This window comes from Neodiprion lecontei, chromosome 3, assembly GCF_021901455.1.
Source record: "Neodiprion lecontei isolate iyNeoLeco1 chromosome 3, iyNeoLeco1.1, whole genome shotgun sequence".
Classification (NCBI taxonomy): Eukaryota; Metazoa; Arthropoda; class Insecta; order Hymenoptera; family Diprionidae; genus Neodiprion; species Neodiprion lecontei.
The window spans coordinates 35,279,774-35,297,994 of NC_060262.1; the positions used below are offsets into that span (position 1 = coordinate 35,279,774).

Here is an 18,221-nt window from a genome sequence, read left to right on the forward strand (position 1 = left end):
CGGACCGGGTGCAGCACTCGGACTCGTGAGGTTTACTCAGATGGCATGGAAACTATAAAAGCAAGTCGCGGTTACTCCCGTTCTGGATGGCGATGACGGATTCATGGGCCGGGGGACTCGCGAGGATCGAGGAGGAGGAGGAGGAGGGAGGTCTCTGGGTCTCTACCGATGGAGGATACTGGAGGAGGCGAGGGGACCGGTTCCTCGGGGGTGGAGAGTCAGGGAGGGAGAGAGATGAGGATGCGGCGCATTTTTATTCGAGCGATTCATTTGTCGCCCTTTGATCCCGGAGCAACAAGCTACCACCGGAAAATTAGGGAGATTTATTATTAACGCCGTCACCCTACTTTATTCCTTTTCCGTATATATATCGCCCGGTCCGTGTCTCGGGTTAATTTCCAACCGCTGATGGTGCTTTTATTTTTCACATTTTCACGCCTTGCCGTACAACGACTTATATCCTCTTCTCCGGCTCCGGGCTATCCGCTAACTCGCAGCTCGGTTATACGTGCTAATGCCGTGTGAGATTCCACAAACTGTTGAGAAATTATTTTAACTCAGGTTCGCACACCAGTGCAGAGATTAGCAGCTCGAGTTTGGCGAACATCGGTAAACGGACAATATTTTCGATTTAATTGGTACACGTGACTCTAATTTTTTTACTCGCGTACGAGAAACAAACATCAGTAACTATGATTATTCATCTGACCGATAAGGTGCGACTTTCGATGTCTTTAAAATGATCAGTTGGAGGAATTATTTTTTTTCCTAATTGGTCATGATGCAAGTAGCGAAAATATGTATAATTTGTTATTTAACTCTTCTACGGCCTGTCGTACTATATTTCTAGATCGCATAATTTTTCATTTTTCATTTACCTTGTACGGAGAAAAAATTGTCGATACGATTTTTGCCTGCAGTTCAGACAGACGATCAACTATTTATTGGTATTCAAGCTTAGCGTCCAGAAGACAAAGTTCCTTGTAAGTTCCGTTTCACCACCCACCCCGGTTATGCAATCGAACATATCTATTCAGGCATCCTTCGCGATAGATGAAGAAAAAAATCTTAATACTCAATTTTAGTATCATGTGAAAAAAAAAAATGGTGTAATGGTACAATTGTCTAATCTCTCTGGTCACGTGCGAACTTTGAAAATTCGATCCCGGAGGTCCACGAGGCAACTCCTGAAGCGTACCTCCACATGTACAAACGACTCCGCAAGCTATCGCACGTGTTGCAGATCAGCGGGGCGCAGATTTTCTGAACAATTTCGTGTCAAGCCCCAAAAACGCGACTCGTCGGTGGAGGAGAGATTCTCGAGTGTCGTTGGCACGCCGAGCTCGTGCTCGTCTTCTTTCCGTGGATTCGTGTGTGGGCCCTAATGACTAAGGGTGAAAAAGAACAGACCAAAAGGGCGAAAGGAAGGGGGGAGTGTCACGGGTCCCAATCCTCAAGTGTGCAGACCGGGAGGGATCGAAGGTCCAGAAGAGGAATACGCGCACGTTACGACTGGAAGCGAAGTTGGAAACCAAAACCAAAAAACTGCGGTGCGCCACATGACCCGTATATGTATATATACAGGAGGAACCTTTTATGTTTCGTGTTTCGCGTTTCATGTTTCTTGTCTTACGTTTTCTCCCCGCCCTGCAGGTTTACGAGCGAGACAAGCTGCTCAATCTGCTCTTCGGAGATGCAAACAAAGGGGCGAGGGATTCACGCTTGATCTTCTTGCAACCGCGAAATATCTCGAATTGACACGCCGCGGCCGCTAACACTAACTTGTACTCAAAAGAGTACGATTATACCTATAATACCGATGCTCTTTGCCAGTAGTAAAAAGAAAAATCGTCTGCAAGCTTGTGAGTAAACGATTCTCGGTTGTGAAAATTGGACAGAAATGAGAACAAAGTTAATAAAGGTCGTTGGAAATAACGCATAATCCTAATAAATCCATTTTTGAAACGTTGTTGTGCGAAACTTGAGTTAGATATTTTTTGTCGTTAATTCTACAATTCTCGGCATCAAGCTTGTCCCAATTTCATCAATTTTCCGGAATATCTAGACCGACTTTCAAATCTATCACACAAAGCGAGTTTGACAATGTGTGAGTAATTGAAATCCGATAGATCTGCAGACCACACGTCTTGAGAGCTTGGTGTAACTGTTCCGGCGAAACGCAGCGTGTCGCAGGTTCCATCTCCAGGAAAGTTCACCAGGGTGCAAAGATGAAAGAATAACTTACAGGACTGCGGGGTTTAGTACCGGCACCGTCACGCGCCGCCGGGACGCTTGGCGTCTCTGTATAAGCTTCTCTGTAAGACGACGCTTGTTACTTAGAAATAAATAGAATTGTCAAAATATCTTTTCTCCTTACGATAGTTATATTCGGTAGATATTTCTCTCGGATATCCTTACGCGGCAAGCGCAGATCTAAATAAATAAAATTGTAAAATGTATTTCAGAGAGTGTTTCCAATTTCCGATCATTTTCATAGACGCGATCCCGGCGACTTCGGTCATCGTTACTGATATTCAATCAGGCATTTGCTATTTGACGAATCGAATGGAATTTGTGTGGTCGTAGAAGCCTCGGCCAGCAATAATTCGATACGAATCGGTTTAAAATAGATGAAACTTGTTTCTCGAAGGTAATTAGAGTAATACCAGTTTCAGTATCGTGTTCAATATCTAATGTCTGCAACGAAGCATTATACACAGCAGAATTTACTCACACGGCGTTAAAATTCGCAAAAAAATTTCCGTGCAAGAAATTTCTCTGTTTTTGTTCGTCATTTTTGCAAAATAGGTATTAAACTGTGCACAATATGTGGAATATAAATAGCGACACGAATAAAATCGGCTGCAGCTGCAACGAGTCAACCGTAAGAAAAAAAAAAAAAAAACTATTTCGAAACTTTTCTTTATATCTTGGGACAAAGCGACTTATATATTATTTTTCTTTCTGCGGATCGGTGACAATTCCAAACGAGGAAGATAAAGGCACGTACAGTGGTATCGCATAAGCGGATCGAGATTCGACGACCTAGATTTTGGCTCCTATATTCCTATATTCCTACCTACGCAGCCGCGACTACCTTAGAGTCACCAACTTACCGCAATCTGAACACAAGTTTCCTAGGAGAGTCATTAAGGGCGCTTAAGCGGCGCGTCGGGGAAGGCGGCGTAGCGTCGCGACGCTAATATGTTTACACAGCGTCGGTCCTCTCACGAGCATCAATCACGTCCTGTCCGTCCGTGCGTCCGTCCATACGTCGTTTACGTTCTGGCCCGTTGGAAAACGAGTTTGTCTTTTGGGACAGGGTGTCGTGTGTCTTTCCAATTGTCGAGTCTATCCAAAACTATAACTTATCTCGGTTTCTCTTTCCTTTTTTCCGTGTATCTTTTTTCATTTTCTTCTTATTTTCTTCACTTCAACCGCGCGGTTTTACGATGAGAAAATAGGACGAAATATACGTAAGTACCAACGCTTCCGCAGATTCCCACGAGACCCAAAGTTTATACTTATTATACGAATTTCGACGAAGGACAACGATTCTTCAACTTTGAACAAATATTTGCAATTTATAAATCTGGAACTATATGATGCAGGAAAGAAAGATGAAGACAAAAATACGGATCTCAGTGTTATATATTTCTATGTGTACTATATGTATTTGATTCTTTGTTGCATAACACATTGCATAATATAGAAAGTTCGGTTCGCATTCTTATTAGTCCTCTTGGAGTCTAAGTTAAACTCTAACGGTAAAATACTTGAGTATAATTTATTAGGGCACTTAAGGTATAGTCTCAACTCTCAACTCAACCGTCAAGCTCAAGTTTAGGCAAAGCCAAGGGTGTCACGGGGCGTTTGAGATCCCTATACATGATAGTATAGGAAATGTGTGTATACATACATAAATGTACACATGTATTTTTTTTTTTAAATAGACACTTTGTCTCCACAAAGCACACTTTGTGAATATATACTTTAGGTATAACGAACTGGCGTATGCAACCGCACGTTTTTCTCGTTATACCGGAATAATATTTTGAACGATCCTCCGTGCGCTTGTACGTGAAAGAAGAAAAGAATAATATAGAATAAATCAGAGAAGTGATTCGAGTTTTCCGCGGTAAAATTTCAAAAATACGAGATATACATTCTTCGTTTTTACTTATGTTATAAGTTATAACGTAGAATAGGTACTAATTTACTTTGGCGTCATACCACTATACACATACAAACGTTACGTTTACCAAGCGTTTTCAATAATTTACTACAATAAACTGTGTAATAATAATAATAATATTATTAATAGTAATAATAATATAATATGACCTATTACCTTGTGGTATGGATTTGATAAAATAATATACTCAAACTCCTCGAAAGCTCTGTTATATCCAATACAACTATCTAAATGTATACATATATCTATACGAGTGCAGTTTAACTTTGGCACAGATCAACGACCATATACATATACAAAAGTATAATAACGATATCCGGAGCGATGGCTGTTTCTCAGGAAGTTCCGCAGTGTGATCGGATGTAATCGGTATCCCGAATAATCTGAGACGATAAAATTAAACGATATCTCGAATCATCCGCGGGGCTACCGTGGTCCGTACAAAGACGACGTATGCGATCCGGGATGCGCGTGATGAGGATGCGTCGGGTAGTGATGAGGCGACGTCATGTGCGCCGGCTGATGTCCAGGGTAGCCCCAGTGACTGGGACTCGCACCGTAAAACTGATGCTCGGGATTCGGGATACCGGAAATCCCCGCTGAGATGGTCGAGGCGATCGGAACCGCGGGCACGGAGGCGTAGCTCGGCAACGCGTTGCCGGAACCGGTCGCCGGCCTTTTCGCGGGGTTCTGGACGCTCTGGGAACCGGAAGTCGGTGACTCGCACTCGTCGGGTTCGCAGTCCCTGAACCCCTTGGCGAACGGATTGCTCGCGATTTTCAGCTGCGTTATCCGATGGTTCTGGTAGGCCGTGACCGCCGTGAACCTCGTCTCCGGGAACGTGAACGTTTTGAAGTTCTCCGTTCTTGGATCCGGCGCCGAACCCGGGGGTGATGGGGCCACCACTACGTGGCATCGGGGCTGGTAACGGTGCATGGAATTTAAAATTATCTGGAACACAAAAGGAGAGGGAGGTGGTCTTTAAGATACGACACGACGATATTTCTGGACTACGGAACGAATTTTTTTTAATGCTCAGAAATTCATTCATCCGGTTACTGTAAAACTTTTTAGAAGAAATCGCCACAGTAAAATGGGTATCGTGTGTACAACGACAAATGTTTTTTAAATCACATGAAAATTCGATACTTGCGCAACTTTTTATGGTGTTGTTACAGTTACCAGTACCACATTTTCCGTTTATTGTGACGTTATTTATATATTCTCAATTTTTTCAGTCAAAGCAGGTTTCGATATCAATTTATTGCTTCGCTATCAACATCAAATTATCGCAATAGTTGTACAAAAAAAAAAAAAAACAAGTAAAAGTGCGGACTGTAACCAAAAAGAACATAATAACGTACTGATTTTGTGATTACAACCACAAAACTCATATTCAAGTTGTACTCACATCAGACATATACATGAGTCGGTTATGAAAAAAACAAAAAATCAAAATTGCAGTAAGGGTCTGTAAATGAATCACAACTGTGTGTAAGAAATTTAACTCGGTGTGACTATTAAACTCATCTCGATCAACTTGATCCCGCAATATTTTGCGATTATATTTAAAAGTTTCATATTTCACACAACTCTCCACAAAATTTTTCTCATTAGATAAATACGCGAAAGAAAAAATTTGATCATCCGGATTGAAAACTGTCATAATCCATACAACTTGCCGTGCCTATACACCAGTAACTTGTGTGAAAAAAATTTCCCGTCCTGAACGACGCAAGCGTCTAATATAAATAACCTACGGATTATACAAATGATATTTTTTACGAGACGGTTCAGCGATGGAATTGATATTAAATGATGACGTGAGAGTAGCCTGACGCGATTCTGTATATACGTGTACGCATAGCGGGTCTGTATACAGTTGGTGATTTATTTTGCTTAAACTGGCGCGTAATTTTTGATTGAGTCATTTCTAAGAAAGTGGTTTCTCGAAATGAAAAAAAATAAATAAATAAAAAAACAAAAAAAATGTTACGTTCAACTTTCTCCAGAAGCGCAAGCAAACAAATAGACATTATACGTTTCAAGGTATAATGGCTCTCTGGGTTGCAATCCCCGTGCACTCGGTGCATCCCATCCTTGCGCACCCCAGCTCCTATCATTAGGCTGTTTATTTTTTTCCACACTTTCACATGGGGATCACGGATGCCTTAGATTCATCTGCTCTCATACAGGGTAAACATTGCAGCGTACCAGAGCTCGGTGTATCCAAGGGTAAGACCGCAAGAGTAACGACTATAACGGGTGACTTTCGCGTAAATTAGAATCGCCAAAGCGTGTTATACTTGCAACGATTCTCTCGTGTCAAATGAGAAAAATTCTCCACCGACACGGGCGTGCTAAAAAAATTCCCACGAATCGGCGGATCGTAAGTTCTTGTTCCCTCCCGAGCTTGACTCGAATTGTGCATCTATAATTCCCCCGTTTCCACCCGGTATAATATTTGAAAGATATACACATGAGCCGGGGAAGAAGTCGGAAGGCGCACGGCGGGGGGTGGGTAGAATGTTTGACAGCTCCGAGAGCCCGGTGACTAATTAGTGTAAAAAGTAACCCCCGACCCGACCCAACGGCAAGTCGACCCCGTGCCTCCTCCTCTCCCCCCTCTTACTCCGTTTCTGCTATTTACCCCGCGCATGTACCATATACGATGGTCACATATAGCGTATATGTTGGTATGCCGAGGGTTGAGGACACCCTTGGACCAGAGGCGTCTTCCGAAGTGCGTGTGGCCCGAGCGAAACGATCGTGCAGCCCTCTCTCTTCCAGATTTGGAATTTTTTTTTTTTTTTTTGGCCTCCACCTCCTCCCTTATAGACGTAATTTCCATTTTCCCTTTTTCATTTTTTGCCCAGAGTCGGAGCTGCGCGCGCGTAATCCGGAAACGCCAGGCGATACAAAGTGCCAATTAAGGGACGGCGTATCTTCGGGTATTCCACTAGAGCTTTTGTTTTTTCATACCCAATACGCAGTTTTTAGAATCTGTTCCTCGTTCTACGCTCGGGCAAAGCATCGCGCACATATGTATATATATATATATGTATATATATATTATCTCTTGCTGTCGCTGCAGGCTTGCATAGGTTTCCTTCATCGCGGTCTACGTGTATTTTAGGATTGGACTCCGGCTCAATTGTGCACCCATCGAGCTCCGCAGGAAGAAAGTTATCCGCGCCGCGGTCCCAAAGTCGAACCTAAATAGGTCGCGGGGATTTAACGAGGATCAAAACATGCACGCAATTGGTTCACCTCGTTTCGAAAAATGAAGAAACGCGAAATCGGGTGCGATATCAATTTGATCGTAAACGTGCGTGAACGAGAAAGACGAGAGCAATTAGCTGTTTACGAAGAGGCGTCGTGGAAAATGGAGAGAAAAAAGTACGCGATCCGCGAAGTGAGCGTGAAATTATAATTGACTAGCGTTCAAATTTCTCTCGCCTCTACGTCCCGAGGGATATGTTAGGTATATAACAGCAACATCCGATCCTTCGCAGCCGACGCCTGCAAGCGGTATGCAAGAAAAAACGCCGGGTAACCTCGCTGGAAATGCAGCTGGAACAAAAAGAGGAAATCGAGACGTAGGAATAGACGTCGCGAGCGCATTCGTCTCGTTTTCCAAATTATTCACGTGGCGTGCGTAAGTTACACGTTAAAGTGCAAACGGCGATCTCATCGCCGTCGTCGGACAGGCGATATTATACGCTACGCTTTGCGAGAGGTAAGACTTGGAGGAAGAAGGAAGGGTGAAAAAGAAAACGAAAAGGAAACGAGGAGGGAAAAAAGAAAATGAAGGATACGGCTTGAGGCTTGCAGGGAAAAGATAACGTAGGTCCATAAGAAAAAGCTCCGCGTATATAAAGATGTTTGGGTTCTCGCCACTTTATAACGAAGCTTTGTTTGACGTAGGACAGCGTAAGCAAACTCGGCACAATGATATACGTCGTAGCGTGTTTTGAATTAGGAAAAAGAGCATTTATCACGTGTCAAAACATTTCGCCGATTAGAAAAATCGCGTGGATCATTTGCAGCGTTTATCGCTAAGGGAATTATTGCGTCTCCGCTGCATCCTCCTAATATCTATAGACGATCCCCCTCCGAAGCGGTCGTTTCGAATCGCCGGAAATTCCCCCTTTCTCGCCTTGTTTACGTCCACGGCTATAACGGCTACGAACCTGAATTATTAATGTTTCGTCATTTTTCTGCACCGTAAGCCGGACTTTTAAACGAACTGCTGACTACAGCTCATTCCTCTGTAATGTGCACGTACGCTACATCCAACTCGGCTTAAGGCATGTGACGCGCTGCCGAGCCTGTCTCCCAGGCTCTTAAGGTCTGCTTAACCTCTGTTTATGTTATTTTACAAACGATACAAACATTTGGTTTGAAGAGACGTGGCTGGCCTCTCAGCCGAGATTCTAACTGCAGTCCGAATCGTGGCAAACCTTATGCCTCCCCCAAAAACTAACTTATGGATCTCGGTGCCAGACGCTGCTAAATCACTCGCGATCAAATCGAACGAATCCATAAATGTAAAGTATTTGTTATTCGAACTTTCGTTGGGCGTAAACTTGGTTGTGTGCAGGATTCTTTTCTTTCCGATCTCATGTAAACTCATCATTTTTATGACACCGATCTCTGTCTAATTTTTCTATCAATTACCTTTGATTTCTGCGAAATATCTTTACAGAGATCCCGTTTTGCAGTAATTATAGAAAAGAATCGCAGGTCGTAGATGTTGAGACATACTTAACGATCGTGGATTATTAAAGAAAACTTAAATTCACATTTCATCCGTACCGGACCCCGTGACTCGAGTCGAAAGAAAAGAAAAACGTAGGCACGACAACGAATGAGGATATTTGCTATTCATTCCGCGTACGATTGATAATAATAAAGGGTGATTATTCAAATTTCCAAAGTATAAAGAAAGCTTGTTTACTTTAGAGAGTTTATCGGCAGCGAAAGAATCCCCACAGCCTGCTACACAAGTATCTGTATAATTGAATTTTATTGCAGTGATAATTATGTGAAGATGTGAAATGCGGTACGTATACAAGTTTGATGAGGTGTCTATGTTCCTGACTTTCCTCGCCTACATTTTTGACGGCCCGAGACCCTCGGACTGTATTCATACGCCTGTATGAATCGCCAATTAAAATTCAGTATCAAATTATTTCCAGAAACGGGTGTGAAAAGAGATAAGAATTAAAAAGAAACCTTTGCAGAACCTGCAGCTCTCAGTTTGAATATTTTGAATATGAATAATTGAACATGAAAATCTATTGTCAGTACTTTACTGCAACTGCGATAAAAAAATAAAATTAGATAATCGTACGTGACCTGAAAATTTAATTTGCATATAATCTTTAGTGTGAATTAAGTGTATGAATTCGAGCAAATTGGTGCAAAATCCAACTTGTACAGGCATTTGTAACGGCAAATGTAGACGTAATAATTTATTGAAACAGGTCTAAGTAGATTATAGTGGCATTTGAATATCCATCCGGAAAAGCAAATTTATCCGAACGGAATCCAACCCGATCAGTGCTAGAATACGGAAGTATAATTTTTGACGCCAAGGATAGTTAGGCACCCTGTCAAAAAGTTGTTCGATGTTTGTTTTATAAATCTGCGCTAAGAATTTGAAAAAAATTTATGCCACCCACCGATCTCCGGAGGTCGTTTTACAAGCCGCACGGTTCCCCGTCGGCTGTTATGCGATAAATAATAATTTCCGTCGCTGGGGTGTATTCGGAATAACAAATGCGAGAAGGGCAAAAACCCGTCCATCCGCAGTCCGGGGTTCTTGCAAAGTTATTCGAATCCACTTAGCGGCATTATTTAGTGAGTAATTTTGTGCAACGCGCGAGCGTATACAGGTATATAAATTAAACTGATCAAGGGGGGCGACTTCAAGCTTCGATGATTCTAAACGAAGCATTGCGCCATCAAGCGTTCAGATTTAACTTTTTGAATTTTTGGAGAGCCGCGGTGCCGTGCCAGTCGTATCTCAGGTCAATTAAGAAGAACGCTTCCGAAACGACAAACACGTGGGGCTGGACCCGAGCTACCGTCTCTCTCTCGTGCCGGTGTCGCATCCTTCACGGTTCTTTATGTAACGCCTAAACTACACGACCGGCCACCGCGCCCTGACACGAGTCCTCGCCTCTCTCGCTTTACGACTGCTGTGAACACGCGACGCGCGCCGCGGCTACAGGAATATTAATATCAAATCGAGCCACGGATTCCCGCGGGACCCGCGGCCAAAGCCGGTAATTAAAACCGATTTATTTTCTGTTACGCGCGCTCTGATTATCAAAATCGTGCAACGTGTATTATAATTAGCAGAAACTCACTTGCACGACCGATTGTGAGCGAGGAACGTTGCAGATGCACCGATGCTCGATGAAACGGTGTTCAGATTCCTTCGGGAAGGTTCGTAAGCCACGTGGTTCTATTTTCGATTTATTATATTAACAAATATTTTCTACATTTTACTTACATGTACGTTTGTACGTTAGAGAAACAAAATACCAAGTTTCAAAAGCCTAAAAAATTAACCCATCGACATCGCATTTCGACGCGTTATTCAAAATATCAAATTGAATAAGATTAATTATGTATATTGCTTTATTTTCAAGAGTGTCAACTACTAAATGAACCACGCGGTTTACGAACGTTCCTCCCGGCTCGCGATAAAGAATTCGTTACTTTCGTTAAGCGATAATATCATACTCACGTGACCGTTGTCGTCCAGCTGGTTGTTGGTGAGTTTGAGTTTGTCGAAAGAGACGGGCTGCTTCATCCAGTGAGCGCCGCTCGCCGGACTGTCGGGATGAACGTGAATTCTTGGGGGTGAAACGGGGTCAGCTCGTCCGGCTACGACCCAGGCGCTGCTGTGGAAGGCGTATCTGTACCTCTTGTCGTCGCAGGGTACAAAGTCCATGACCAGTAGGTAGTCGGTGTTTGGGTCCAGCCCGAAAATTCGACACTGGAACGACAAACGCGAGAGATTGAGTTTCACTGCGCGGTTTTTACCGGAATCGTGGAACGAAACGTTTCTCGTGCAAACGCACCTGGAACGTGGGGAACATCCTGCGCCCGGCCTTGGTCACGATCATCTCGGTCCCGAGCTGGTGAAACTCCTCCCAAAGCGGACGAGCCTCGAGGGCGATTCCGACGGCCGAAAGAGCCGGATGAAGTGGTCTCTTCGGCGGTGTTTCGTCGGATGGTGTGTTCGGCGTTGCGGTGTCGTTGTTGTTGTTGTTGTTGTCATTTCGCGAGGACTCGATCGACGAGGACGGCGATACTGCCGAGGATGCCTGGGCCAGCGTCGTTTCCAACGTTGGACTGCGGGAGCGTTTCACTCTTCCGGCGGTTTGCAGACACGCTGTGGACAACGCCTTGATCGTTACTATCGATGCACCTATGGTATGCAATTCAGATATCGTTGAGCCTTTTTATCAAAATCAAGGACCTTTGTTATTCGACCGATGCGACCGGGTCGTAATATGACAATTATACTCTGATCTCAATTTAAATCGCGCACTCGACCTGCGATTACATGCGAAGATACTACATTGTAATACAATTAACACGTAACGCGAGGAATCGCCGATTTACTTTCTTCCAAATCAACGATGATCGTTGCACAGACGAAGCCAAACTTTAGCCAACCGACTCTCGGACACTGTCGGAAATTTCACGGTGTCAATAAAAGTCCACGCCGATTAGTGGAAAAATAAACATGACCGGTGTAAAATCGTTCAATCAAAATGGTGTGGACTTGTACAGAATATTTTACATTTCTAACAGTCAACGATTGCATTGTATATATGGAAACGCTACGAAAGACTCACAAAGAAGATATAATACATACGAGAAAGTAAATATGATACCGAGTCGTGCGCAATATTTGAAGATGATAATTACTTGATGTAAAGTATGTAACCGCACATTGTTAAACTGTTTTAACACTACCTTGAGACAATTTAATTACGCCGCGACAATCGGAACGTGTAGTTCGAAGGAGATTCCGATTCAAAGTCGAGCCTGCGTCGGGTTCGCGTGAATCTAAATTCGTTTATGGCCAGGGAACACGATGGCAGAATGCAATGGAAAAGTCAAGTATAGCCGAATGCCAGGGAAGATCGACACGAATTCTTCTACGTCGGACAACCCGAATAAGAAGAAAACAGTTATAACAAAGAGAGAGAGAGAGAGAGAGAGAGAAACTTGAACATTCAACAGAGGGGTATCGGAGAATGGATCGTGTAAAGGATCTCTCATTGCGATTTTATACGTGTCACTTATTTTCTTCTTCAAGACGCCGGTAGCGTGAAATTATTGTTAACTTTTATCTCGTACTTGGCAGTTCTTGTACGCGCCAATATTATTACAGACAAGTGTTTGTCTGGCTTTCGGCGCGCGCCGATTGTTGATGAAAATTCATAAAGTAGGTGTATGGCGATAATCAAAATAATAAATAAATGGAATTCGAATAACAAATACACGAGTTGCCGCCACTCTCTCATACATTAACGTTGTATGTCAGTGTATATATATATATGGTCGAATTTATCGACGCGTCGGCTCGACTCTCTCACCTTCCATTTGTTGCATCGGCGACGGTACCGGCGGCAGTTGCGAATGATGGTGCTGATGTTGGTGATGGTGGTGGTGCTGTTGTTGCTGCTGCTGCTGCTGCTGCTGATGTTGATGCTGCTGATGATGATGGTGATGGTGGTGGTGGTGCGTCGCCCACTGTTGATAACAACAGTCCGCAGCAACTTCGTGCTGTTGTTCATGTTGCTGTTGCATGCTTCGTCGAGATTTATATTCTCTTCGACCCTTCGCCTGCGTCACTGTATATATATATATAGGTATATATATATATATATACATACATTTCTCACCAAAAGTGCAACATTTTCCTTTTCGACAGCATCGAGCTAAAACTCTGTGTGCCAGATTTTCATGTTATTTTTATCGAAGCCTTGCTCGGTTTAACTAGCAAACGATTTAAACTGACCCGAGTTAAATAACCGTCTCTGCAGTGAAATCTCCACTTGTGCACTACGGTGACGGTCAATGAACTTGTTGAATTATACTCCGATACGTCGAATAATTCATCCACAACAACAATTATGACAGCTATCACTTTCAAAGGCACTTAGAATACCTAAACGAAGAATAGAATACCCTTCACACTAAACGAAGATACTTCAATACTGGTAATAACGTAATTTCCACAATTGCACATAAAAGTTTTCACATGTATATATAATCTCTCTACTCCAACTGTATACCTGTATGCAATAGGCACCACTTATAACAAGTTCGCACACTCGACTTTATACATGTATTTTGTATATTATATATGTGTGTGTGTGTGTGTGTGTGTGTATTTATAAGTGTAAAATATACATATTTATACATATATAAGTATAAATCGTTGCACAAGTGAGAAAGAAATCGTTGAAAGAATAATCACAGACTTGAGATAAATCCACGCACTATAAATTCCGGTCTCGTCGTCAGTCGCGTGCCCGTTGTCGCGGTTATCACAACAATATCATCCGACACCAGTTTCGCATAGCGTGAGTATAAACGGCGTTAAACGAGGGTACAAGATAATTGAAATCCTCGGATAGGTGGTTATTTAACGAGAAAGAAGAAGCAGCGGACGGACGCAACGCGGATATAGATACGTCGTCGAACGGATTCAACGCATGGACAGATGTAAAACGGGAGAATTCATTCGAAATAATTCACGGCCAATATGAATGGCTCTGATCCCCCCCGCGATCTTGACCAAAGATCTGACAATCCCGAGCGTCATCGGGGGTCAGGCGCACCGCTAACAGGATATGTTCTCACTTCGGGATCGGATGCTGACAAGAGCTAGTCGAACTCGACCTAAAGCGACTCCCGGTACACCCCCGGCGTGGTGGAGGGAACACACCGACAAACCGACGGGCCAAAGAACCGTGCCAGACTACCGAGCTTATCAACGGCTCATCATTCTCCCCGGTGATCCTCGGCCCGGTCCAGGCTCTCGAGCAACTCGAGTGCAGAACCCACAGAGGTAGGTAGTCGCTGCTAGCCGGCCCCGAAGCGTCAATGAGTGCGTGCGTGCCTTTCTCGGTGTGCGTATTCCGAATTCTTAGGACGAGGAGGGGTCTCGGGAGGTTCCTCCTCTCATCGGCCGGCCACCCACGCCCGGGCGTCGTGCGCCGACGGCACGCAGAGCCGCCGAACCGTCCTGGTTTCGGGTGCTTCGAAGCCTTCGAGGGCGGAGCCTGCGGACGATAGCCGGGGAACTTGTTGGGGAGCACCGGCCGACGAAGACTTGCTCGTACCTTGTCTGCCTCACGAGCAGCACGAAGAAGATGACCGCGCTGGCCGATCGAGGAAGGTACCCGTCCCAGTTGCACTTTCATCTTTCCGCTTAATTTCGACGATCCCGTTCGGAGGTCAGGATGCGGGCTGGGTCATTGTCTGCGGGATTTGTAATACCTTGGTGTTATTGTCGCTATATATTCGCGTCAGGATCATTGGGACCAATGTTTCCTGCGTGCAATCGTTAAACGTCGAATTGACGATAACCGTGTTATAGATCAAAAACTGACGTAACTTTCTTGAGAATTGTTTAGCATCTGATAGGAAGGTGTAACGTTCGATTCGTGATGATACTGTATACAGTATTAGGATTATGTAAGCTATCGGAGTATTCTTAACTTGTGAACTACATTTTCTATCTACCAACTCGTAATCGATGTTATCAGTTAATAGGCGAGAACTGTATAGAGGATATAAAATGTCTTATCCAAAATAAATATGACATTAGGAAAAATGGAATATCTGATCGGTTACATAAATTGTCTGAAACAGAAGTGCAGTGACAACGGAATAAAAAAAAGATCCCTATACAGCCATCGTGTACGACTCCAAAGAAACAAAACACTAGAAACATAAAATAGGTAGGTGCAATTATCTATCCGTTGTGCGAGTTGCTTCAAAATCTGCACTTTAATTCGGCTCACATTATATAATTGTTAATAGAAATTTGTTCTACACGATGACGCCACTACGATAACATATACATATATCCGCGGATCTGTGGAACTAAGCGTCAAATCCTAATTGTACAAGAGTTGAAAGAATATATCTCTGCACTGTTACACATTAAAAATGAGTATAGGTATGTAATTGCGGAAAATACCCCGCGATGTTCGGTCTTACATTTGGGCCGTGATGCGGTAGGTCTCATACAACCAAACGGTCAAAGCGTGAGGTACATACCTTCTGTACAAAATGGCCACGCCTTTCAAACGAAAATTATAAACGCTCGTATCTGAAAAGATGTTTGATATTGGCAATATGACAACCTCGGCTGCGTCGTGTACCGAGACAAAAAGTGATGACAGAAAAATTCAAAATGGCGGGTGATATATTACGTGTTTGACATAAATTGAGAATTGCAGCATGAAGTTAGCCGCGACGAATCTCCAATGCGGGCAGGTTTTCCAACGTGACGATGAAAACTTGTAAAAAGTTTAACCTTTTTAATGTCACTTGACTAGTAGTTCATACTACAGTATAGCTGCTGACCGCGGTTAGCCGTGAGTCACGAGGTTATATAGTTATACAGCTTCTGCAGTGCTACGCCGGAGCTATTTAGCGTTTTGGCTTTGTAGCCAAGAGCCAGACGAGAAGGCGGAGTTAGTCGGATGCTACAGCCTGCCCAACAAATTAGTCGGCATCTTTCGGACCCGCTTCGCGACAGACTTCATTTTTTTTCCTCTCCCTTCTTTGTCGTTTGTTTTTTTTTTAGTTTTTTTTTTTATTGTATTTCTTTCCTGTCGTATTTTCCGCGGCCCACGCGGTCCGGGCGATCCGAGCGGTCTCGACGGTTCTGACTAATTCAACTCATTTATATTTCTAAACGAAAGACAAATACGAACAAATCGAAACACAAAGACACAAATCATTCTGAATTGAACCCAGATTTTGGTGTCTGCCACTTGTTATCGCATTGATATTTGCTTGTAAATTTTCAAATAGCATTCAATGTCATATTAATAATAAGAAATTCATGCTCAGAGATATGCGAAAGAATTGTATACGTTATAGAAACGTACAGTTTCTTAACGACATAGTTATCATGTTCCCATAGTGAGTATGTACGATAATGTGTACCGACAAAACAGATCAATACATTACACCTGAATCATCGTACACAAAGTAGAAAAATAAATGCACGATGTCTCCCTTGAGAGTAAATGCTAATTAACTAAACTGAAAAAGATACACATATAATATGTACCATGTTCTGATAACACCGGAGTACTTATAAATATGTATCGAGATAAACAATTACGCTTCAATTCCCGTTGAATATATTCGTCTTCCAAATGCAACTAAGCACCACTGACGTTCACGCACGTGTTCGTCCCGCAAGTACGTGAGCTTCTTCAAAACAAAAGGCGACCACTACAGTAGAATTTAAAGGCTCCGTTGTAGGTATTTAGAAGAAGCCGCGGACATGTTTAATTTATTTGATCGTTTTCGAACACTTTTCCGTTATTAGATTAATTATTTTTTTCATGCCAATACCAAGGTACGCACGAATATAAATTAGAGAATGCAAGAATATGCTGAAGCGACGGACGGTTGTTTCTTTACTCGACAACCATACACCTGCACATACGTGCAAAAAATATAACGACGTTGTGTATAATTATCGCAGAAACAGCCTGCAATGATGAGCTGACTATACTTGTCAAATAATATTGCCGCACGATAACATTACAGCAGCTGACCTACTACTTTCAGTATATATTATACGTGTGAGAAAAGATGAAAATTAGTTGGTAATTTGCTGAGTTCAGTTAATTGTAAGAAATTTAAAAGTTTACACTCGTTATAAGTGATCGTTCCGTTTCAATTTCATTCAAGAAAGATTGATAGACTGTTTAGTACGGAAAAGTTGCACGGCAAACAACTTTACTGCTACAGAAATATTTCAAATGACCAATTATATCGTGCGTTTTCGTTTTCACAAGGTACCCCTTCTCGAGAATTGAAAACCATTGCCACACTTGAAATAAGACAATACGAAAACCTTACGGACGAAGTCACAAACGGTTTGTAATCTTACTTTTTAAAACGAATACAAGTCAATCATAATTGTACTCTTTCACACTTCATGAAACATTGAAGAAAAACTTTCGAAATCTTGTATTAAAAAACCGTCACATCCAATATATTGGAAAGCACGATTTGGTTTTCATTGTCCGCGAACTCCGGTCAATTAATTCCACGGATAAGGCACAGTACAAAATGCATTTATGCACGTGTATAAAAGTTAATCCGATAAGTTAATCCGAAAAGTTAATCCGATATTATAACAATACGGACTATATATTTACACTAAATGAAATCTGGACCGAAGTCTCTCAGCTACTGCGGTGGCTGTCGTTTTCGAAGTTTTTCCTACATAACCGCAAGCTCCGTGTTAATCATTGAATTTTACGTCCAGCACAAGAGCCTTGGGCTTCACCTTGCCAGAAACAATGACTTACATTCACGACCATGGGCAATGTGCACCGCTAATGACCGAAGAATTATATTTATGAGACAATGCACGATATATGTATATATATATAAATATATGTAATGTACGTATAGTACGTATAATAATTTGTAAATACAAATAATAAAAATGACATCCCGGTATAATATGTCATATGTGTCGTACGGGTTAACTGCAGACGTGCAGTGTGTACAGGCATACCTATAAGCTGAGTTTGACACAAGAATTACGTCGCGTGTTACGCGACTGACAAGAGGACATTAGAGATATTTATGGCCATCCACTTCCGTAAGATTAGTTTCCGAAATTAGAAAAAAAATGGTATAATGCAATGTTCGAATGAAAAATTGCAACGTTTGAGTGCCCGCAATGAGTACCAAAGCGTAATTCCTTCGCCAGTTTATAGAT

At 42.6% G+C, this 18,221-nt stretch overlaps 1 protein-coding gene across 3 annotated transcripts; it reads right to left on the reverse strand.

Moving 5' to 3' along the window:
• Nucleotides 1–3,640: 3,640 nt before the first annotated feature.
• Nucleotides 3,641–15,729, reverse strand: LOC107224746 (T-box transcription factor TBX10). Of its 3 annotated transcripts, none has more exons than XM_046735685.1 (5): nucleotides 15,521–15,729; nucleotides 12,823–14,716; nucleotides 11,293–11,642; nucleotides 10,956–11,207; nucleotides 3,641–5,146 (listed from the first exon to the last, which is right to left on the reverse strand). In XM_046735685.1, the coding sequence occupies exons 2-5, from the start codon at nucleotides 13,118–13,120 to the stop codon at nucleotides 4,622–4,624; spliced, it is 1,425 nt and encodes a 474-aa protein (XP_046591641.1). In that variant the 5' UTR covers nucleotides 13,121–14,716; nucleotides 15,521–15,729; the 3' UTR covers nucleotides 3,641–4,621. The 3 variants fall into 3 exon arrangements, with proteins under 3 accessions (XP_046591641.1, XP_046591642.1, XP_015520411.2); XM_046735686.1 differs by lacking the exon at nucleotides 15,521–15,729 and having other exon boundaries at nucleotides 12,823–13,524; nucleotides 13,714–14,850; XM_015664925.2 differs by lacking the exon at nucleotides 15,521–15,729 and having other exon boundaries at nucleotides 11,293–11,606; nucleotides 12,823–14,850.
• Between the last annotated feature and the right edge of the window lie 2,492 nt (nucleotides 15,730–18,221).